Source organism: Equus asinus, chromosome 19 (assembly GCF_041296235.1).
Source record: "Equus asinus isolate D_3611 breed Donkey chromosome 19, EquAss-T2T_v2, whole genome shotgun sequence".
NCBI classification, from domain to species: Eukaryota; Metazoa; Chordata; class Mammalia; order Perissodactyla; family Equidae; genus Equus; species Equus asinus.
In genome coordinates this window covers 4,122,678-4,146,364 of record NC_091808.1, presented here as the reverse complement: position 1 = coordinate 4,146,364, position 23,687 = coordinate 4,122,678, and the positions used below count along the sequence as shown (strand labels likewise).

General features: G+C 38.4%; 1 protein-coding gene across 1 annotated transcript; it reads left to right on the top strand.

The window, feature by feature from the left end:
• The first annotated feature begins 264 nt into the window (after nucleotides 1-264).
• RBM44 (RNA binding motif protein 44) lies at nucleotides 265-23,681 on the top strand. The gene is given in 14 exon segments (XM_070489276.1): nucleotides 265-1,012; nucleotides 3,949-5,564; nucleotides 5,853-5,911; nucleotides 7,311-7,486; nucleotides 7,955-8,163; nucleotides 8,258-8,280; nucleotides 8,413-8,497; nucleotides 10,158-10,272; nucleotides 12,073-12,201; nucleotides 12,964-13,043; nucleotides 13,154-13,227; nucleotides 14,952-15,240; nucleotides 20,331-20,476; nucleotides 22,675-23,681. Coding segments are annotated over 14 exon segments (3,204 nt in total). The 5' UTR covers nucleotides 265-939; the 3' UTR covers nucleotides 22,805-23,681.
• The last annotated feature ends 6 nt before the right edge of the window (nucleotides 23,682-23,687 follow it).

The window sequence follows — 23,687 nt, the reverse complement described above, 5'->3', positions numbered from 1 at the left end:
ACTGAAGATGATGTTGTGGGTTAGCTGGACATTGCTTCTGCTGGTCTCCTCTGGGGTCACTCATGTGTCCTTTAGGGTGCCTTGGTTTTCCTACAAGCGACTAACTTGGGCTTCCTCATGTAGCAACTGGGGTGAAAGAGCCATTGCCAGTAAGTTTTTTTAACCAGCTTTATTGAGGTATATTTTACTCATTTCAAATGTACAATTCAGTAATTTTAGTAACTTTGTCAAGTGGTGCAACCATCACATCATAAAACAGTTTCAGGACATTTTAATCCCTCCAGTAAGATCCCTTAGGCCCGTTTACAGTTAACCCCTCTTCACGTCCCCCACCCCAGGCAGCCACTTCTGTACCTTCTGTCTCTATAAATTTGCTTTTTCTGTATATTTCATTTAAATGGAATCATACAATATGTGATCTCTCGTCTGGCTTCTTTCATTCAGCATAATGTTTTTGAGATTAATCCACAAGGTTACATGTGTCAGTAGATTGTTCCTTTTTATTGCTGAAAGATATTCCATCGTATAGATACACCCTGTCATTGGTTTTTAATATGTCTGCAGTTTGTTTTGGAAACATTTTTGATTCAGGTTTGACATAAATAGGGTCACAGTGTAGCCCTTAGTACTCTATTCTTTATGTTAAGACTTTTTTGTTGTCCTAATACGTTTTTTTTTTTTAAATGTTCCTTGGAAATTTTAAAAGAATAGGTCTTGCCTGTTTAAATAGTACAGTCTTTTATGTAGCTGTCAATTCATGCTTTTAAAAAAGTTACTTAAATGTTTATCAGTTTTGTTTATTAGCCTTCTTATATTAGAATCTTTGAGTATAGTTGTCACTTTGTCAAATTCTTGTTTTTCTGATAGTTTTTTAAATATAATGCTGAGTATAATAATAGTTGAATCTTTATACCTCTTCTAGAATATAGATCTTTGAGGATGCAGACCACTGCAGTGATGGAGACAGCTTCTGGTACAGGCTACCACAACGATGGACGATACATGCAGGAAGGTGAGGGCCAGGCCAGTTGGTTTTCTTCTGGGTGGAGAGAGACACTAACATAATTGGGCTAGCTACTTCCCTTCCAGTGCTGCTACTCCTTAGGTTCTCCTCCCCGTAAGGTTGTAGGAGTCAGCATGTTTGTAACTTGGCAGACTCACTCAGGTGATTTTTGGTGAGAATGGGCAGCCTGCACAGGACGTCTCAGGGAAATGAAAGATAGGGAAGAGGAGGTGGACTGGAAAAGGGGTTTCTGTCCAGCCGGGCTTTCAGGACTGCTGACAGGCACACTTGCCTTTGGGGTAATAAGTGGAAAGTGGGCAGGTTGAACTCTGCTACCCAAATTGTATATGTTTTGTCTTAACACAAATCTGAGATTTGTTTTCTGTGGTGGTAGAAAATAAGAAATAACAAGAGCATATAAAGCAAAATGACTAAACTTTTATGTGCTTATGAATATATGTGGTTTTAACTATTAAGAGGAATTTAGGATATGATAAAAAATGCTATTTCAAGTCAGAAGGGAAACTGGATTATTCAGCAAATGGTATTAGGACAATTGACCATCCATTTTGGAAAAAAATTGTTAGATTCCTACCTCATGTTAGAAAAATTAATTCTGCATAGTGTACAAAGGCTAAGTATTACGCACATGCACACACAGAATTAGAATACATTATAGTAGAATACCTTTATAATCATGTGGTAGGGAAGGCCAGAGAGACAAAACCCAGAAGTCATAAGAAAAGACTGATCCATTTAAATAAATAATCTTAACTGTGGTATGACAAGATATTATAAAAAATTAAGGGTCCAGCCTCGTCGCCAGGTGGTTAAGTTTGCCTGCTCCGCTTCAGCAGCCTGGGGTTCGCTGGTCCAGATCCTGGGTAGGGACCTAGGCACTGCTCATCAAGCCGTGCTGTGGCAGCATCCCACACAGAAGAACTAGAAGGTTGTACAACTAGGATATACGACTATACTTTGGCGGGGGGGTGGGGGCGGAGAGGAAGATTGGCAACAGATTGTAGCTCAGGGCCAATCTTCCTCACCAAAAAGCATACCTGGAAAAAAAAGAAAACATGATGTGATGAATTTCAGAATGATGGGCATCAGTTTAAAAAAAAAGTTAAAAGATAAGCAACAAACTAGGAAAAAGTCACTTATAAATACAGAAAACAAAGAATTAATATCTGGAATATATAATGAACTCCTATACAAATCTCTAAGAGAAACACAGTCAACCCATGAATTTGTAATTGAAGTGAACACTGCTCTCCTTAGCTGCAATCCCATATTTATAACAGCTTATTAGACGCTCGAATCTGAGTGTATTATCGCTAACCTCCCACTCCACTTGCCTGGAACTGAACTCGTTATCTTCTCCCTCCTCCGCTGCTTTTCTTCTTCATCTTCTAAATCAACTCTTCTTCATGAAGTCCATCTCTCTGCAGCTCTGAATATTCCCATTCAACTGCGCTACCCAGTATAGACCTTAGCATTATCTTAGAGCGATGTTTAAGGAGGTGGTGGCCAATTGGTGAGTCAGGAAATCAGTTCAGCTGATTGTGATCAGCTTTTTTTTTAAATAAAATAAAATAGACTAGAAAATACCAAAATACATTGGACATAGTTGGAGTAGCTGCTGTTTTGTAAAATTTTTGTTTCGCTTATACACACACATGTATGTATGTGAACTGTATCTTGATATAAAATGTGTTCTTAGTCAAAAAATATTTGAAAGCCACTATTCTTCCTCTCCATCTACCACTCGTCATTGACCACCAAGTCTTGTCAGTTGTGGAACTTTTGTACTGATGTCTTCCTCTCCACTCCACTCCTGCACTCTTGGTCTGTCTGCGTTCTCACTGGGCCAGAGGCGTCTGAACTCGACCTCGTTCCTTGACCACCCTTTTAAGAGCTTTCAGTCGTCGTCTGTTGCCTTAGAGTAAGAGCCACACTCCTTAGCTCACCCTGGAAGGCCTCTTTCTGCTCACAGCTTCTGTCATTCACATGGAACTATTTCACTCCACAACTTGGTTTACAATTTCCTGAAAATGCCACCTTCTTTCACACGGCTAACTTTGTTCGTGCTGTTTGATTTGCCTAAGATAACTATCTATGTTGTTTCAAAACATTTTTTAAATGTAAAGTTTCCTCTGAAGTCTACTTCTCCTTTCTTCTCAAGCATTTGCCTGCTCATCAACACAACTCTGTCAGCACTCTGTAACTGTGTCACATTTATGTGTGCTTTTCTCATCTGTGACCCTTAGGAAACCCACAAGTATTTGGGTGCAGCACCCATGTCTTCTTTCCTTTGTTTCTCTGATGCCTAAGGCTGGGATAGGAGGCACTCAAACACTACACATGGAGTGGCTGCCTTATAAACAGTAAACTCCTTGCTGTTGAAAGACTTCAAGAAGAATCTTGGCTACTATCTTAGTCAGCTGGGGCTACTATAACAAAATACCATAGCTTAAATAACAAATACTTATTTTTTCATAGTTCTGGAGGCTGGAAGTCCAAGTCAAGGTACTAACATAGTTGGGTTTTGTTAAGGGCTCTCTTCCTGGCGTATAAATGGCTGCCTTCTTGCAGTATCCTCACATAGTAGAGAGAAAGAGAGAGCAAGCTCTCTGTCACTTTCCCCGTTTTGAGGCCCTTAATCCCATCTTAAGGGCCCCACCCTCATGACCTCATCCAGCCCTGATTGCCTCCCAAAGGCCCCATATCTAATTACATTGGGAGTTAGGGCTTGAACATATGGGTTTTGAGGGGGACAAAATTCACTCCATAGCAGCAACCATGAGGGATATTTGTCATGGATAATGTGAAAAGTATTCCTACATTGGGAAGAACTTGGACCAGATCACATCTAAGGTCTTTTCTAGTGTTTAGATTCTGTAATGTTGCTGCTGTTAACATTTTATCCTTTATTTTTTTTTAATCAGATGAGCCTTCTAATCCTAAGAGAGAAAATTTGTTACTATCTTCCAAGGGTTATAATGAAGCCAACTTGACTTTTCTTGATGAGAACTGGGATTCCTTGGTGCTAGAACAAAGAGCTAATGACAAAGAAATCAGCGATCTTGACAAAATAGATTTATTGGCACCATCTTGTACTGCAAGTCCCGATTCTGACAGAGAGAGTACTCACTCTCAGTCAAGTGAGTCTGAAGACAGTGCTGATTATGCTTTCTTGAATGAAACCTACTCTATACATTATTCAGAGTCAAAACTGAAGAATGAATGTCATATTCGTTTAAAATCAGAATTAGATTCTGAAATTCAGAAAGGAGAGGAGGTGTTTTTTGATATCTTGGAATATCAAGGTAATAAAATTATTGGCTTGGAAAGAATCTACACGATTTCAGATGATGATTCTAAAGAGACTGCTGAAGATGTGCAAACATACCGTACAGATGAAGATTCACAGCAGGAGTATCTCAGCGCGGATGAACGAGAATGTGCGAGTGACCATTTATCTCCTGGCCAAGCAGAAACGTTACACAGGTCTGACCTCGGAGATGTGAGGTTGAGAAATCCAGGTTGTGAAGCGAAATGTGCCAGCAGTCTGGAAGAGAATCATGTTACGTTAGAAAGTAGTTCTAGCATCTCTGTAGATTCAGTTGATGTTTATGGACAAGAAGATTCACCTCCTGTCTCCAAGTTTCTGACTTCTGTTATGTTAGGAGAATATCATAAACCAAAGCATGGAAAGTGTCAGGAGGAAGAGACAAGCTTAATGTACCGCACAGTATCTGAGGAAATTGCACGAAGGAGGAGTCCTCTTGAAAACCGGGAACCTCAGTCGGAGAGTGGTTTCTTGAACCCTCAGAAAGCATTAAAAACTAAAATTTATGGTGGCAAAATGAAATCTCAAATGACTGAAAGTAAAGATTTTTGTGGAAATGCAATTGTTGAGAACAAAATGTTACAACACATTGAAAATCCTAGCACATTACCACAGGACAAAGCCTTAGACACATTACTGCAACCTTGGAAAGATTGTCAAACTTCCTGGGCCTCTGTTTTTGATGATTCTGTAATTTCTGCCTCTGGATACTCACTTTATAAAAGCCTACAAAACACTCCTAACGCAGCCTCAGGTTGTTCTGTGCCTCTCCCCAGGATCGCAGTCAGAAATAACCATGCAACAGAAGACGATAGCTCCCTGCAAGGTGCTAGTGGCAGTACCACGAATGAAACATGCTTTCACGATGTGGAAGGAACATGTCCTGAGTCGGTGACAGGTGCAGCGAGTTGCATGATGACAGTTAATCAGACTGTGGACGTTAGCACCGATTTCAGGGCTTGCTTCACCACCAGCAGGGCGACGAGTGCAGGGTCTTCTGTAGTGTCTACATCAAGCAACACAGAGATAACAATGATGAATAAAACACGGCCTGGTGAATGGCAACGGGAGAAGCAAAGAAGTGTGGCTTGTAATACCGACTGGTCATACAGTCAAGATAATGAAGATACGGGGATGGCAGTGACAAAAGGACCATTGGGAAAATCTCTCTTGGTTGACAGTTTAAAACCTAATGGAAATTTCCTAAATAAGGTAAAACCAATATGATTAATAAGAAAATCTTGTTTGACTTTATAAAGAGACAGTGTATGCTAATGTAAGTGTTTTGGTTCATTGAGTTCTGGCAGCGGTTCTTGAGGCTTTCATGAGGAAGTGCCAGGTGAAGGGAAGAGGTGGATCGAGCGTTACCAGCTCTGTCCTTCAGCTCTTGCCACAAAGTCAATTCGAAATTGGGTTTTACATTTTACTAGTTTGGATCTCCAGATACAATGTGTATTGTTTGTCATATATTTCTAATCTGATTTTAAATCATATTTTCAGGATTCCCTGGAATTAAGAAAAACATTTGATATCATAGACTTAAAGAAACATCCTGAGAGGTAAGTCAGATGTACAAGCTTGCAGATACAAATGGGGAAAAAATCAAAATAGTAATTTACTGTGGGTTTTTTTGGTGAGGAAGATTGGCCCCATTGCCAATCTTCCTCTTTTTGCTGAGGAAGATTGTCCCTGAGTGACCATCTGTGGCAATCTTCCTCTATTTTGTATGTGAGTCATGGCCACACAATGGCTTGATGAGCAGTGTGTAGGTCCACGCCTAAACTCACGAACTCTGGGCTGCCCAAGTTAACCACTATGCCATCGGGCCTGCCCCAGGAATTTGCTTTTTTGTAGGGTCCTTAACCATATGGAATAATAGCTAAAAGCTACTTTTAAGAGATCGTCTGCTTCAGCCATTTGCCTTCAAACAGATAAATATTAGGATAACAAAATATTAAAGCTTTCTGCTTACTGAGCTTTCAGTGTCAATAATTCCTTCAGAAACTCACGGCATCTTTATTTATCCAACCCAAATCCACACGGATTTAATTACTCCGTTTTCTTTCATCTGATCCCTGGTAGGCCAAAACAAAATGGCACCTTTGGAAAATGTCAAATATTTGAAGAAGTAAATAGCTACTTTCACTGGGGTATTTCAATCTTGGTTTGAATTCATTGTGTAATTTACTTTGCATTTATTAGATACCCTTATAATTCAGAACCCAATGGAGAACCAGGAGGGGGGAGAGGGGAGTAAAAGGGAAGCCTCTGAGAAGCCGACTTAGTTCTCATGTTCTGAGGTCGTTTACTTTTTCCTCCGTTCGTTCTTCGTTTCCTAATGTGTTTGACCCAGTATCCAGTCTCAGGAAAGTGAGTAGGAAGTGGGTTTCCAGAGGCAGAAGTGTTGAGAGCAACTAGCAGTAGCAACTGGCAGCCAGGGGAGAACTACTGGGACTATTATCATTCGAAAAATGTGGTGATTTGGGGCTGTTTGATATAATAACACAGCAAAATATTGACTTACAATAATGACCCTTAATTACCAAGAAAAACGTAAATTATGTCTATTGTTTATTAAAAAGATAGCACATTTAAGAACAGTTTCCATCCAGAATGCTTATAACTGGAAAAAATATTAAGCAAGCTTGATTTAGGTTGAAAATGTGTTGATTATGGATCAATAAAGTCGGTACTTTACTTTGGAATCCTTTTGTGGTAAAAGAACATATGAATTTGAGAATTGTTTGCTTCCTTGACTTCTGGGAAGAGGACATCTAGCCTTGGCTCTTGACATCCTTGTTTTCTGCAGCTGTAGTGTGTTCCTACAGCCTTTCTTTAGTAAAAATTGACTTAAACTTGACAGAGAAATGTAAGAAATTTAAAATCTGTTTCTAGAGGCACGCCATTAACACAGAAAAATATTTGGAATCTTACCTAATGCAATCTTTTATTTTAAAGGGAAACTCAACTTCCTGAAGAAATGGAGAAGAATTTTCCATCAAAGTGCTGTCAGAAAATAATGCAGAGAGCCGTCAAAGCAGAGTTGCACCTTTTAAATGTTCACTATCAAATGTGTCACCGCCACTGCAGAGATATTTACAAACTCGTAACGGAAAATAGGGAAGGATTAAATAGTGATTGTTAATTTTAAATCTGTATCTTCTTAGAAATTTATCACTAGCTTTAAATTTGTTCTAGAAAAGTTCTCTCATTTTCATTTGTGAAGGGCAAAATGAGGGGTAGATGTAACTGGGCGTGTTGGCTGGCCTCGGGGTGATGGGCTCTTGAGAAGCGGTGCGTTTGAATTTCATGCAGAGGCAACAGTGCGTGGTAGGATGACGAGTCCAGTGAACAGGTAGATTTGATATTTCTTATAAAGTCCAAGTATGGCTGAAGTCAGAGGTTTTGTATGACATTCTACCACATTCTCTCTGGCTTATATAGTGAGGGTTGCTCATATTGCCCCTAGAAAAATACATCTTCTGTGGTTCATTTTCTTTGACTAAACATTTGAAAGAAAAATTTTAAAGATCTGGTAGTTAGAACTAAGGATGTAATATGGTATTAGTGTTAAATGGATGACTTGGGCCTAAATAATTTAGTTTTGTGAACTTAACTTTTGAACAGGAATTTATCAAGCAATTCTACTCAGACGGAATTAGGATCAGCACTGCTGTCTGTTTTGGGAGACTTAAAAGTTAGATACGTGAGTTTAAAAGAAAAACTAAACAAGGGTGTCCCACTGGAAGAGCTGCCCCCACTGTCATTAGAATCAAAATTATTATCTACCTTCTCTACTTTTATTTCCAGGGTATGTATTTATGTTTTAGGAATAAATTTTTTACTTCATTTAGACAGAAAGCATTTTAAACAAAAGATTTTTCTTCCCTTCCCTCTCTTTCCAGCTAAAGACAGAAGAATCACATGTGTAAGTTATGGTTTCATCTAATTTAGAATTCATTAGATCTTAAAAATTGCATATTCAATTAACTTTGTTTTCTGTTTTGTTTCTTATTCAGAACATTGATAAATTCTTTAATGAAATGTTTTATCTGTTTAGTCTTTTAGGAGCAGATTCTGAAGTAGACAATCAAAGTACACATGATGTTGATGTTTCTTCGAGCCTAAAAAAGACACTCCCTCAAGTGAGATTTTTTAAAAGTAGTTCATTAGTGTAAATCTTTGATTTTATGGCTTAAGCAAAGTAAACTATAATTTCCAGAAGCTCTCACGTCCTACTTTTCACTCAACTGGCTTACTTTGTGTTCTACCATTTGAGGGATGTAACTGACTAGAAGGGACACAATGTCCTGATCAAACAGCTATCATATGTTGAGTAGGGTGCCCATATAGTTTATCATCAAATCAGGAGATTTTTGAGAATGAAAGGTAGTGATGTTGATAATTTACCATGACAGTAGGTGTGTAAACCTGAATGTCTCAGGCAAACTGTGACTTAACGGCCACCATCGTGTTGATCCAGTGTGGTTAAAACTAATATGTTATATCTTTGTCTCAAAAGATAGAGTAAAGTGATAGCCCATTCGTTTTAGATGGGGCAAAGTTTTAATTCCTCCTTTACTGAACGGATGAAAATAGTTTTTAAATGCCGGTCGTAGGTTTTCTTGATCTCTCCTGTTCCCCCAAGGACATGCTTCTCAGGTGACGGTCTATGTAACAGCACCCTGCAAATTGTGAACTGATATAGAAACATAGATTATATTCCATTATCAAGGGAGGCAATGGAGTAGGAGAGCCAAAGTTTATTTCTACTTTCTGACTTAGGTCTTAACCCCCAAGTTATGTTATTTGGGTTGTCTTAAATAATAAGATGCAATCCAAAGCTGAAAGTGAAATGCTGGATTGATTTATGTTCCTTTCTGTTAACATAAATGATTAAAAGTAATTAGCAACTTATTTATTCCATTGTTCTGATCTTTAAAAAAAACCTCAATTATCCGCAAAGAATTAACAGATCTAAAACTGTATTTTTATATACTCAAATTTGTTACATAGTTTGCTTAAACAGCTTGTCCATTTAATGATATATAATATTCTGGAGGGATTTTTTTCATCATTGTAATTGTAGCAACGGTACAACCTGTTTATTTGGGGAGAACAATAAATTATTTTTTAAAGTACAATATGCAGATATAACATAATTTTTATAGTCTTAGTTTTGGTTCTAAAATACTATCTATTTTAATTTTGGATTGCATTTTAATCCCTATCTCATCAAATTAGCAGGTTATGCTTGAAAGCCAGTATAGTGTAGTGTATCTAAATTTCAGCTACTTATATACTATCTTCACAATTTTCCATAGCCATATAGTACCTATGTTATTTGCTCTGTACTTTTCTTTAAATGACTCTCCTTTTTAAATAAATTTATGTGCAAAGAGTAACGTGGGAAACAGGTGTTACTTCCCATAAATAAAAGGTATACATAAGCACCTGTTAAATTAAATATATAACTGTTAAATGTTAATAGGAGAAATTATAATATGTATACCTCCAGAAATCATCCCAAATACTTCTAGTATGTGTATGCTAAATAATGGTAGTGTTATCATATAGTCACTATACACAGGCTGGGTCCATGTCCTCATTCTTATTAACTGTGTGACAGACATAAAATCAGTTGCTTAGATTCAGTTTGCTTGCCTGTAAATCCGGGTTGATGATGATTTTGCTCTGATAGCCTTCATTGTTGTGGGGTCTAAATAATGCCAGTAGAGAGCCCACCACATCATCAGAGTGCATTATCCATTGGTCCTGATTATTGTTGTTTTTATTAATCTTCAGATGTCTTTATTATCTGACAATAGTCATCCTAAACAAGATACATCACCCAAAGAAGATGGTTTAAAAAGCAGTGATGTGAACGTAGACTTTAGTCACCTGAAACTTGACGATAAAGGTCAGTATGAAATGTACTGTTGGGGCCGGCCCAGTGGCATAGTGGGTAAGTTTGCACACTCCGCTTTGGTGGCCCAGGGTTTGCAGGTTTGGATCCCGGGCACAGACCTATGCACTACTCATCAACCCATGCTGTGGTGGCGTCCCACATACGAAAAATAGAGGAGGGGGGCCAGCCCCGTGGCCAAGTGGTTAAGTTTGCATGCTCCACTTAGGTGGCCCAGGGTTTTACTGGTTCAGATCCTGGGCACAGACCTGGTACCATTCATTAAGCCACACTGAGGTGGGGTCCCACATAGCAGAACCAGAAGGCCCTACAACTAGAATATGCAACTATGTACTGAGGAGTTTTGGGGAGAGGAAAAGAAAAAAAGGATGATTGGCAACAGATGTTAGTTCAGGTGCCAATCTTTAAAAAAAAAAAAAAAAAATGGCCTGGCCCAGTGGTGCAGCAGTTAGGTTTGCATGTTCTGCTTCTTGGTGGTCCAGGGTTTGCTGGTTTGGATGCCGGGTGCAGACATGGCACCACTTGGCAAGAGCCATGCTGTGGTAGGTGTCCCACGTATAAAGTAGAGGAAGATGGGCATGGATGTTAGCTCAGGACCAGTCTTCCTCAGCAAAAAGAGGAGGATTGGCAGTAGTTAGCTCAGGGCTAATCTTCCTCAAAAAAAAAAAGAAAACAAAAACACAAAGGATGATTAGCACAGATGTTAGCTCACGGACAATGTTTCTCACCAAAAAAAAAAAAGAATTGTCCTGTGTCATTGCCAGAAAACAAATAATGTGGTTTAAATATCCTTAGTTCCCACTCATTAAATGAAAATAAATATTTTTAATTGAGTGAAGGACATCATTCTGATTATGAATGTTAAGTACATTCTTATTACACCTACTGACATCTTTATTTATTTATTTATTTTGAGGAAGATTAGCCCTGAGCTAACTACTGCCAATCCTCCTCTTTTCGCTGAGGAAGCCTGGCCCTGAGCTAACATCCATGCCCATCTTTCTCTACTTCATACGTGGGACACCTACCACAGCATGGCTTGTCAAGCAGTGCCATGTCTGCACCTGGGATCCGAACCGGCGAACCCCGGGCCACTGAGAAGCTGAACGTGCGAACTTAACCGCTGCGCCACCGGGCCAGCCCCTGACATCTTTAAAGTTACTTCATATATCTGATGATGCCAAATAATAATACAGAATTTTATTCTTCAAGTTCATGTTTTCCAATCTGAAAATTCTTTCTTCTGTCCAGTTCTTCTCTCTATAAATTGTGTGTAATTTTGGTTTGTTTTATTTGTTTTGTCTCTATGAAAAGAGATTATCCTCATTCCAGATCCATATAGTCTGCCTGTTTGGTGGTGGGGAGTGTGTCTCCTGGCTCTGAAGCAGTGATTCCATTTTTAGTGAAGTAAAGAGCTGCGGCACTGCTTAAAGCCCTTTGTAAAGATTTTTACTGTTAGTCTCTGTATAAAAGTAACACGTCTCTCTTTCAATAGAGTATAATTTAAAAATCAGAGATGTAAGGCTTTGAGTAAACCAGGAATCAGTGTTAATTAAAGGAAAACTGGGAGGCAGACCACTCAGACGGAAAAGTACTTGTTTTTCAGGAACTGCTGAAAATTGCTTGTCAGAATCTTTATGCTTGGTTCTCTGATTTTGCTAATATTTATTTTTATATTTATATACAAAACTAGTAATTGTCATCATGCTGATTCGTTCTGAGAAGCTTTTTAGATAATTTCTCAGAGGGTTAACATTATACATGACTCATAGCAACTTGTGTTCAATTTCTCAGATTGCAAAAATTGTCGAGAAGTAAGTGAAGACTGGTATGACGCCAAGGAGAACCTGACTGGAGCTGACTTCTCAGGAACACAAGAAAATCAAGCAGAGCAAGACAGAGGCGATCCGAAGTTTACACTAGGTTGGTTCTTAACAGTTTGCTAAGAAATCCTAACCCAGCTCACGTGTAAAATAGTGCTTACTGTCGTCTGTGTTCTTTTGGAGAACTGAATATTTTATTCCTCTTTGTGATTTTTCTTTATAAATATAAAAAATGAGAAAATGAGCCATTTGGAGGTCAATTTTTTAAAGAGTGAAGCGAGAAAAAAATGTATCTATAATCCTAATATTTGTGGTTTCCAAAATAGTGCTATCTAAATCAAGATATTTATCCCCTACTTTTTTCTTACGTGCCGTTACCATCGCCACAGCTATACACCTGCTACTGATATCTGTCTGATTGAAAGGCTTTCTGGTGTGACGTTTCCCCAGCAAAGGGAAGTGTGTGAGGAGAGCCCTAGCCAGCGTGGACTGGCGGGGTTAGGACCCTGCGTGAAGCAGCGTCTTAGGGAGCGCTTCTCAGAGCCAGAGATAAATGGAAGACACTTCGCTTAGTTAGATGTAATTGATTGCTCTGGTTAGAAGTTATCGATCTGTTTTTGAGCTACAAGAGACCTAACAACAACCAATCCAACCTCTTTATTTTTAAGATATATGATTAAGGTCCAGGAATATGAAAACTATCCGCCAGACTTTTGGTCTTCAGTCTAGTGCTGATATTTGCTGATTACTTTATAATAAACTTTGTGATAATGAAAGAATGAAATATTTAACAATTTTCTCTTAAAAATATCGATAGAAAAATGGTCATCTTCTGTTGTACATTATTTTTCTCCACAAGCAGACATGAAGAATAGTGAGCCCTTACGAAGAGATAAGGGTTATTTGATACATGTTGGTGGTCTCTGTCCTTCGGTATCTGAGGTATGCCAGGATCTATTTTTGAGCTTCATTTTCATATCTATTAAATGTTCATATTTTGATTCTTTGTTGTTTTTTCTACCTTTAATAAACTTTTATTTCTCTCCTTGTAGGCTGATTTAAGGTCTCATTTCCAGAAATACCAAGTCTCTGAAATATCAATTTATGATTCTTCTACTAATTACAGGTATGTTTCCCAAATTCAATAAATTTGTATTTACTGGGTGTCTGCTCTGTGCCAGAGCTTCTGTACTGGACGTCAGCCACGGTGGGGACAGAGGCAGGGCCATCCCCACAGGAGTTTTCCAGCCTGGGAGAGGGACACACATCGACACATAGCTGCAGTCATTCATCGGTGCTGTTCTCGAGCAGATCTTTCTTTTATTAGACTTTTTAACTTGCAGTTAATGGTGTAGAGCAGAGTTATTGGGTTTGTGCACTTTATCTTGTTTCATACCATTTCATGGGGGCAGTAGAGTGCTTTAGTTAAGAAAATGTGTTCAACAGCTAGACGGCCTGGGTTCACTTCCCAGCTCCCTCAGTAACTTGATGAATAGATCTGGACACGTTACTTAACCTTTCTGCAGCTCGGGCTCTTCCTCTGTGACGTGAGGACACTAATAGCACCTTCGCAGCATTGCCATGGAACTATTATTAGTTAATTAAAGCAGCAGGAGTAAGGCCTGGCACGTAATAGGGCTCAGAAAATGGTATTTAATTTTATTATTTTTTATTTTAAGAACTCTTTGGTGGATGCTTTCATATGTTTTAGGTAGATAGCTATGTCATCTACAAATAGTCATTCCAATATATACGTTGCTACTTTCTGTTTTGTGACATTGTCAGAACATTCAAAAGTATCAAATAATAATGGTGATAGCTTAATGGAAATGCCTTTACTGTTTTATCACTAAAAATGATAAGTGTTTATTTCAGATTTGAAAATCTTTATCAATTAAGAAAGGATCTTATTTGTAGTTGGGGTTGAAATTTATTAAAAGTAAGTGTTTAATTTTGCCCTAAGTGGAGTCACTTATGATCATATGCTTTTTTTATTTGATGTATTGATATGTTGCCAATAAATTTCATTATATTGAAGTAGTGTTGTAATCCTAACAGTATTACTTGATGTAAAAACTCTTTTAGTGTCTTGTCGAATCCTTTAAAAAAAAACTTTGTGGTTTTTTTTTGTATAATACTTGAAGTATTATACATTCTGTGTGGAAATTTAGAAAATACAATTAAGTACAAAAATACAAGGAGGTTATAAAAATTTATCTGTAATCCCCTCCTTTGAAAACAGCTGCTCTTCAGATTTGGTATACATATACCCTTTCTAGGATAGAGCTGGCACCTTCGGAAGGCTCGCTCTTGCCCAACTTTCTCAATTATATGGTTCAAATTCTGGTTAGCTTTTCCAGCTCTTTTTTTGGTGTACATATTTTTTCCTCTACAAAGTCGTGAGGATATTCTCTTAGATATTCTGCTAAATGTTTTTAAATTTTGCCTTTCACGTTTAAGCCTTTGATCCACCTGGAGGTTATGTTTGTATGTAGGGATTAATTTTAATTTTTTAGTATGGATAGCTCTTTGTCCCAAGGCCACTAATCTGTGCGACTCTGTTGTATGTCAGCTTTGCAAATGCTCTACATTGTTTTAATATACAGTTAATTAGGAGATAATTCATAAGAAATGCTTACTATCTTTTATGTCCTATCTTTGATTTGTTTTTTATTTAGTTATCTTAGATAAATATTCTTCCTAATCCTAAGGTAAGTATAATAACTTTTTATTTTTAAGAGCAGTTATTCTTAGGAAAGATATTTTTCAGCCACTAATTACAAAATGAAGTTTGAGACAATTTAAAGTCGTTAACAAAGAACCTGTTGGTTTTCTGTTTTTATATTTTAGATATGCATCTCTTGCTTTTAAAAAAAACAGTGATGCAAAGATGGCTGTGAAAGAAATGAATGGGGCAGAAATAAATGGAAAAGCCGTAAATGTGCGGCTTGTTAAAACTCCTGGAGAATATACATCACCACTGTCCTCCCAAAATGGAAATAGAGTTAGCTTGAATAATTTGGAGAAAAGCACCAGCAAAGAAATCACCTCAGCTTCCTGCATTTCTAGATTGCACAGAACTAGGCCAAGGCATCTGGGATCTGAGCACGACAGTGAGTTTTTCCCTTTTGACCAAAAGGTTAGTTTTCTTGATTGATCCTTTAAATGGTCTTTGTGTATGCCATGTTGCAATAAGTAGCTTGGTGTAACAAATAACTCTGGAATCAGCAATCCTGAAGTGGGAATAAGAACATTAATCAGAATCGTTTTTAACCTTGGGTCCACCTTAACGTGCTTTTGTACAACTCCAGTTGCTCCTGGAGGAAAACGCACATCTTTGTAGACCTGGCTGCGGAGGAACTCACTTCTCTTTAACGGGCCTCTTTGCCAAAGCTTTGCAGTCTTTTTGTCTCTTTATTTTTGCACAGCACTACTCTATAAGTAGCTAATTACACTTGCATCATTCTATTTTTCACAGCTAACCTTATCTCATAATTGTTAAAACCATAAAATGTCATCATTTTATCATCTATGCTCTCATTTTACCCCCTTGATGTTTTAAGCACCGTGTGGAAAGTGATGAAGTTGCCTTGTTCACTCTTATCTCTCCACTGCATGGCATCCTGTAGGCATTCCACAGATTTTTTAATATTTATATACAGTAAAATTCACTCTTTTTGGTGTCCTTGAGTTTAGACAAATGCATATTGGCATGTAACCCCCACCACAGTCAAGATACAAAGCAGTTCCATCATTCCTTTGGAAACATTCTCTTGTGCTCTGCTCTGTTTCCTGTTCTCTTTTCCAGAATGTCATATAAATGGAATAGTATGCAGCCTTATTAGTCTGGTTTCTTTCACTCAGCTTAATGCATTTGAGATTGAACCATGTTGTGGCATGTATCAGCAGTTCATTTCTGTTCATATTTTGACCATTTTTATTGGGTTGTTTGTTTTATTATTGAGATTTGAGTTTTTCATAGTATCACGCATCACTTAATGACAGAGATGTGTTCTGAGAAACGTGTTGTTAGGTGATTTCATCGTTGTGCACACATCATAGAGTGTGCTTACACAAACCTATATGGTAGAGCCTGCTACATACGTGGGCTATGTGATGCTGATCTTATGGGAGCAGCGTCGTCTATGCAGTCCATCGTAGAGCAAAACATTATGTGGTAGATAACTGTATTCTGAATAAAGTCCTTTTATCAGATAGATAGGTGATTTGCAAATACTTTTTTCTAGCCTGTAATTTGTCTTTTCATTCTTGTAGTAGTGTCCTTCTCAGAGCAGGAGTTTTTATTTTGATCAAGTACAATTTATCAGTTTTTTTTTTAACTTGTGCTTTTAGTGTCATATCTAAGATATCTTTGCGTGGGGTCAGCCCCATGGCTGAGTGGTTGAAGTTCCCTGTGCTCTGCTTTGGCGGCCCAGGTTCGTGGGTTCGGATCCCGGGCATGGACCTTCTCCACTCATCAGCTATGCTGTGGAGGCATCCCACCTACAAAGTAGAGGACGATTGGCATGGATCTTAGTTCAAGGTTAATCTTCCTCAAGCAAAAATAAGAAGAGGACTGGCAACAGATGTTAGCTCAGGGTGAATCTTCCTCACCAAAACAAAAAAAAGAAATCTTTGCATAACCCATGGTCACAAAGATTTTCTTTTCTTTTTCTTTTTTACTTTTGTGTGTGTGTGTGAGGAAGATTGGTCCTGAGCTAACATCTGTTGCCAATCTTCTTTTTGCTTGAGGAAAATTGTTGCTGAGCTCACATCTGTGGCAATCTTCCTCTACTTTATGTGGGATGCTGCCACAGTGTGGCTTAATGAGCAGTGCTAGGTCCGTGCCTGGGATCTGAATTTGCGAACTTCAAGCTGCTGAAGCGGAGTGCACGAACTTAACCACTGCGCCACCCGGCCTGCCCCAGTCATAGAGATTTTGAGTTAATTTTTATCTAATGTGTGAGGTATGAATTGAGGTGAGTTTTTTTGTTGTTGGTGTTTCGTTTTGCATATGGAATTGTTCCAGCACCATTATTGAAAAGACTGTCCTATCTCCATTGAATTTTTGCACCTTCGTCAAAAATCAATCAACTTTATTTGTGTGGGTCTATTTCTAGACTGTCTGTTCTCTTCCATTGATCTGTTTGTCTATCTTTCCACCAATACGACACTATCTTCATTGTTGTAGCTTTATAGTAAGTCTTGAAATCTGGTACAATAAGTCCTCCAACTTTATTCTTTTTCAAAATTGTTTTGGCTATACTAGTCTCTTTGCCTTTCTGTATAAATTTTATAATTCAGCTTGTCAATATCTACAAAAATATCCTACTTGGACTTTTACTGGGATTATTTTGAATCCACAGATAAGAGAAAGTCCGTTTTTAATAAATGGATGAAAGAATGCATACTTGTTGGATAAGATAAAGAGATCTCTTCTGCCTGCGTCCTTTGTCCCATCCTTTCCTAATTCCTGGAATTACCCATCCCTCTTCTGCACCGTTAGTGACACCATCACTCGCAGACCTTTCTCTCTACTCATGGTCTCACAACTCTTCCTAATCCTGACAAGATTTTCACTTGACTTCTCATTCTTTTGAAGTTATGATCCTTATTTGTTCTCTGTTTTTACTGCCAAACTTCCCAAACAGGTCGTTTATATCCCATCTCTTGATTTCTTTGTTTTCTTCTTCCTCCTAATAATCTGACTTCAATCTCTAAAACTTTACTTAAACTGCTCTTTCTGTTGTCACTAGTGACCTTTTGTGGTCTTTCCCCATCTACCTTGTTTTTGACCACTTGGCCTATTTGAAGCTGGTCATCCCTTTCTTGAAACTCTATCCCTTTCAGCTCAGTGACACTTCATGTTTAGGGTGGGTTTTTGGTACATAACCTCAATCCAGAGTAGGAAGGAAGGAAGCAAGTACACTTGGGCTACGTGGAGGCATGAACTGGAGTTTAGCAACTGTGGCTCCTTCCCTCCTCTCTCATGGGGTACATGGGGTTTCTTGCCTCTGCATCCCTGTATGCTCTGTTCTGCTTCTCTCTCCACACTGACTTTGTCTGTCTGCTCATGATTTCTCTCTTCCTCCATTTGGCTTTATTTTGCTTAATTCTTACACTACAGTATTTTTCAGTTCATGCTCTTGTCATCATTTGACTAACTCATTTTCTCCCTGTTCCAATTCCTCGTTCTTTAGACATGGAATCTGACTGATCCAGCCTCTTTTTTATTTTATTTTATTTTATTTTTTGCTGAGGAAGATTAGCCCTGAATTAACATCTGTGCCAGTCTTCCTCCATTTTATATGTGGGTCACCGCCACAGCATGGCAGACAAGTGGTATAGGTCCGCACCCAGGATCCAAACCCCCAAGTCAGGGCCACTGAAGTGGAGTGTGCTGAACTTAACCACTACGCCATGGGGCCAACCCCCTAACCTGTGATACTGACGTTCGTTAGTTCAGGTGAGAGCGCTCTTGGTCCAGCGAGTGGGGACAGGGGGCCATGGAGTTGGCAGAGGGAAGGTTATGTGGTGTAAACAGGGCACCGTGGGCTAGGGTAGGAGTACGCTGTCTTAGCATGTGGGGACAGGGAGGCCCCTGTTACCATCTTGGTTACACTGTACTCTCAAGGGCTCCTACCTTTCCAGCAATTTCCTGCCACCTTTCTTTTTCTCAGATTCTCAACATTTATTCATTCATTTAGAAAATACTTACTGGCTACGATGACAGGCAGAATAGTGAAGACTCAGAGCAGCTCATTCCTAACGTGCTCTGCCACCTGCTCCCCGTGATGGGCGAGGGACCTAAGCTCTGTCTGAGCTCCCATTCTTACCGTGGGAGTAACATTTCCCACCCGCAAATGTTGCCAGGTTTAAAGGAGTTTACTGCAGAAAAATTCTTAGGACAGTGCCTGGCACAGCAAGTGTACTCAATGAATAGTAGCTATTATCGTTGTTTACCAGTAATTTGGCTCTTTCTTGGAAATCTCATCCTCTCTGTGGTTTCAACTATCACTGAAACTATTGTATCCCAAACTTTTATTTATTCAACAAACAGTTATTGCTTACCAACTGTGTACACTATTCTAGGCACTGGGATAGCAGCAAGGAACAAAACAGACAAAAATCTGTGCTCTTGTAGGGTTTAAATCTAGTGAAGGAGAAAAGGCAATAAGCAAATAAGTACAACGTGTAATATTGTGGTGTGGCAGACCTGCTGGACCCTTGGTCTAGGCTCTGCAGTCTCAGCGCTCCCTTGCTGCGCTTCGGCGGACCTGACAGTGGTTTCATACACCGTATAGCCTCCTTGCCTCGCTCACAGTAATTTGCCCTGTTAGTTGATCATTTTAATTTGTCTCTTCATTTGGATCATAAGACCCCTAAGTGGGGGGGTTCTATTTGATATCACTAGTTTCCGCCCCCCGCCCCCCCCCCCCGCCACAGCATGTGGTACAGGTCTGGGCATAGAGTTTGTGTTCATTACATATTTAGTAAATAAGATGTGCAATATTTATAATTACCACGTAGACCAGCCTTTCTCTGTCAGGTTGGACAAGAGAATTAATTAAGTCTTCTTGCCCTAAGCCTAGCAGATTTATTGTGTGTAATGAATTACTGACATCTCTCCTGTGCGTCTAGATTGGGACAAGTTGTGTCCTATCTTGGGGAAATTGAGAAAAGGGTTAACATCATTTCTGTGTTCTGTGGTTAAGATGAGGAATCCCGGTTGAGAAAGGCTGATTTAGACATAGCCTCATGTAGTTTATCACTACGATAAGAAAACATGTTTGTCATTCTTTTAATATATGACCCTGAACACAGCTCAAGTAAATCTACTTGATAGAAATAATCCCCAATCAAAATAAATTTCTTAGGAATTTTTACTTCTTGTAATATTAAAATTTATTTTAATTGAATAAGCTGAATTGTCTGTATGTAACAGTTACTGATTTTTTTTTTTTTTTTTTAAGATTTATTTTTTTCCTTTTTCTCCCCAAAGCCCCCCAGTATATAGTTGTATATTCTTCGTTGTGGGTCCTTCTAGTTGTGGTATGTGAGACGCTGCCTCAGCGTGGTCTGATGAGCAGTGCCATGTCTGCGCCCAGGATTCGAACCAATGAAATACTGGGCCGCCTGCAGCAGAGCGCGCGAACTTAACCACTCGGCCACGGGGCCAGCCCCCTAACGGTTACTGATTTTAAGAAGATTTTTTAAATGCTTATTTAGGGTGTTAAGAAGAATTGTACACAGGTTGAATCTACTAAATTATTACCTGATACACCTATTCGATTCATACCTCCAAATACATTGAACCTGAGTAGCTTTACCAAGATCATGAAGAGACTGGCTGAACTCCATCCAGAAATTAGCAGGTAATGATTACAACTGGTTGTAAATTTTTTTTTATTGAGTTCATATTGGTTTACATCGATGTGAGATTTCAGTTGTATATTATTTCTTGACTGTCACCACATAAGTGCTCCCCTTCGCCCCCTGTGCCCACCCCCAAGCCCCCTTCCCCTGATAACCACTGAACTGTTTTCTTTGTCCATGTACTTATTTATATTCCACATAGGAGTGAAATCATCTGGTGTGTCTTTCTCAGACTGGCTTATTTCACTTAGCATAATTCCCTCCAGGTCCTTCCATGTTATTGCAAGTGGGATGAATTTGTCTTTTTATGGCTGAGCAGTATTCCATTGTATATATATATATACCACATCTTCTTTATCTTTATTGGTCAAGGGGCACTTGGGTTGCTTCCATATCTTGGCTATTGTGAATAGTGCTGCAATGAACATAGGGATGCATATGTTACTTTGGATTGTTGATTTCAAATTGTTTGGGTAGATACCCAGTAATGGGATAGCTGGGTCATATGGTAGTTCCATTTTTAGTTTTTTGAGGAATCTCCATACTGTTTTCCATAATGGCTGCACCAGTTTGCATTCCCACCAGCAGGGTATGAGGGTTCCCTTCTCTCCACACCCTCTCCAACATTTGTTATTTTTTGTCATAGTGATTATAGCCATTTTAACAGGTGTAAGGTTGTACTTAGTGTAGTTTTCATTTGCATTTCCCTGATGATCAGTGATGTTGAACATCTTTTCATGTGTTTATTGGCCATCTGTATATCTTCTTTGGAAAAAATGTCTGTTCATTTCTGCCCATTTTTTGATCGGGTTGTTTGTTTTTTTATTGTTCAGTTGTGTGAGTTCCATATATATTGTGGAGATTAACCCCTTGTCAGATATATTATTTGCAAATATTTTCTCCCAATTGGTGGGTTGTCTCTTTGTTTTGATTCTAGTTTCTTTTGCCTTATAGAAGCTCTTTAGTTGATGAATTCCCACTGGTTTATTTTTTCTTTTGTTTCATTGTCTGAGAGGACATGGTATTTGAAAAGATCCTTTTTAAAAAGGTTCTATGTCAAAGAGTGTATTACCGATATTATCTTATTATCTTCCAGGAGTTTTGTAGTTTCAGGACGTATCTTCAGGTCTTTGATCCGTTTTGAGTTTATTTTGTGTGTGGCGTGAGATAGTGGTCCACCTTCATTCTTTTGCATGCGGCTGTCCAGTTTTCCCGACAGCATTTATTGAAGAGACTGCCTTTTCTCTGTTGTATGTTCTTGGCACCTTTGTTGAAGATTAACTGTCCGTAGATGTGCAGTTTTATTTCTGGGCTTTCAGCTCTGTTCCATTGATCTGTCTGCCTGTTTTTGTAACAGTACCATGTCGTTTGGTCACTATAGCTTTGTAGTACATTTTGCAGTCAGGGATTGTGATGCCTCCAGCTTTGTTCTTTTTTCTCAGGATTGCCTTAGCAATTCGGGGTCTTTGGTTTCCCCAAATGAATTTTAGGATTCTTTGCTCTATTTCGCTGAAGAATGTCACTGGGATTCTGATAGGGATTGCATTGAATCTGTAGATTGCTTTGGGGAGTATGGACATTTTAACTATGTTTGTTCTTCTAATCCATGAGCAAGGAATCTCTTTCCATCTCTATGTCACTATCAGTTTCTCTCAGTAATGTCTTACAGTTTTCATCATATAAGTCCTTCACCTCCTTGGTTAAATTTATTCCTAGGTACTTTATTCTTTTAGTTGTGATTGCAAACGGAATTGTATTCTTGAGTCCTCTTTCTGTAAGTTCGTTATTGGAGTATAGAAAAGCAACTGATTTTTGTAAGTTGATTCTGTACCCTGCAACTTTACTGTAGTTGTTAATTATTTCTATTAGTTTTCTGATGGATTATTTAGGGTTTTCTATATATAAGATCATGTTGCCTGAACACAGCAAGAGTTTCACTTCTTCACTCCCTATTTGGATTTCTTTTATTCCTTCCTCTTGCCTAATTGCTCTGGCCAAAACCTCCAGTACTATGTTGCATAAGAGTAGTGATGGTGGGCATCCTTGTCTTGTTCCTGTTCTCAGGGGAATGGGGTTATAAAATTTCTATGTAAAAACACATAAAAAGTGGAAAAAGTTCAATTCCGTAACTTAGCCATATTTGGAATGCATTACTCTGGAAGGGACAAATGCTCATGTGTGTTTTCCTTTTGCATAGAGACCATATTATAGATGCTCTTCAGGAAGTAAGAATAAATCATAAAGGTTTTCTGAATGGCTTATCTATTAATACTATTGTGGAAATGACTTCATCTGTTTTGAAAAGGTCTGCTTCCAGTTACGAATAAAAGAAACAATAAGAGGTAAGTCAGTCATATCTTTTATATTTAAATATTACTTAAAAATTTTAAGCTATAGATTTCATTTTCTTTTCAAATAAAAAGAATATTAAATTTAAAATGATATAAAATTAAACATTCTGTATTTAGTTCACTATTAATAATGAAATAAATATAAAATAAAATAAATAAGAACTACAAACTTCATTATCCCTAGCTAATCTAATTTTGTACATTGAAAATTCTGAGGATTCTACACATAAACTATTAGAATTAAAATGGTTGCTTATCAGCAAAGACAGTACACAAAAATCAATTACTGTTCTACATGCTGTCCATAATGTTAGAAAAATTATTTTTTAAAGATATTTTTAGTAGCATTAAAAATATCAAATACTTAGGAGTATGTCTAAAAAAAGACATTTAAGACCTCTATCTGAAAACTACAAAACATGGAGAGAAATTAAAGAAATCCTAAATGATGAGGGATTCTAATTCTCAGTTTGAGGGATATGGCCTCTGTAGATTAAAGACTCAATAGTGTAAAGAGGTTTTCTCCCCGTGCTATCCAAGCACTCAGTGCCGTCTTAGGAAAATCCCAATAGGATATTTCTATGGAACTTGGCAAGCAGATTCTCAAAGTTATGTGGAAATATAAAAGATCAAGAATAGCCAAGACTTTTTTTTTTTAAGATTTTATTTTTTCCTTTTTCTCCCCAAAGCTCTTCGGTACATGGTTGTATATTCTTCATTGTGGATCCTTCTAGTTGTGGCACGTGGGACTCTGCCTCAGCGTGGTTTGATGAGCAGTGCCATGTTGGCACCCAGGATTCGAACCAACAAAACACTGGGCCGCCTGCAGCGCGAGAGTGCGAACTTAACCACTCAGCCA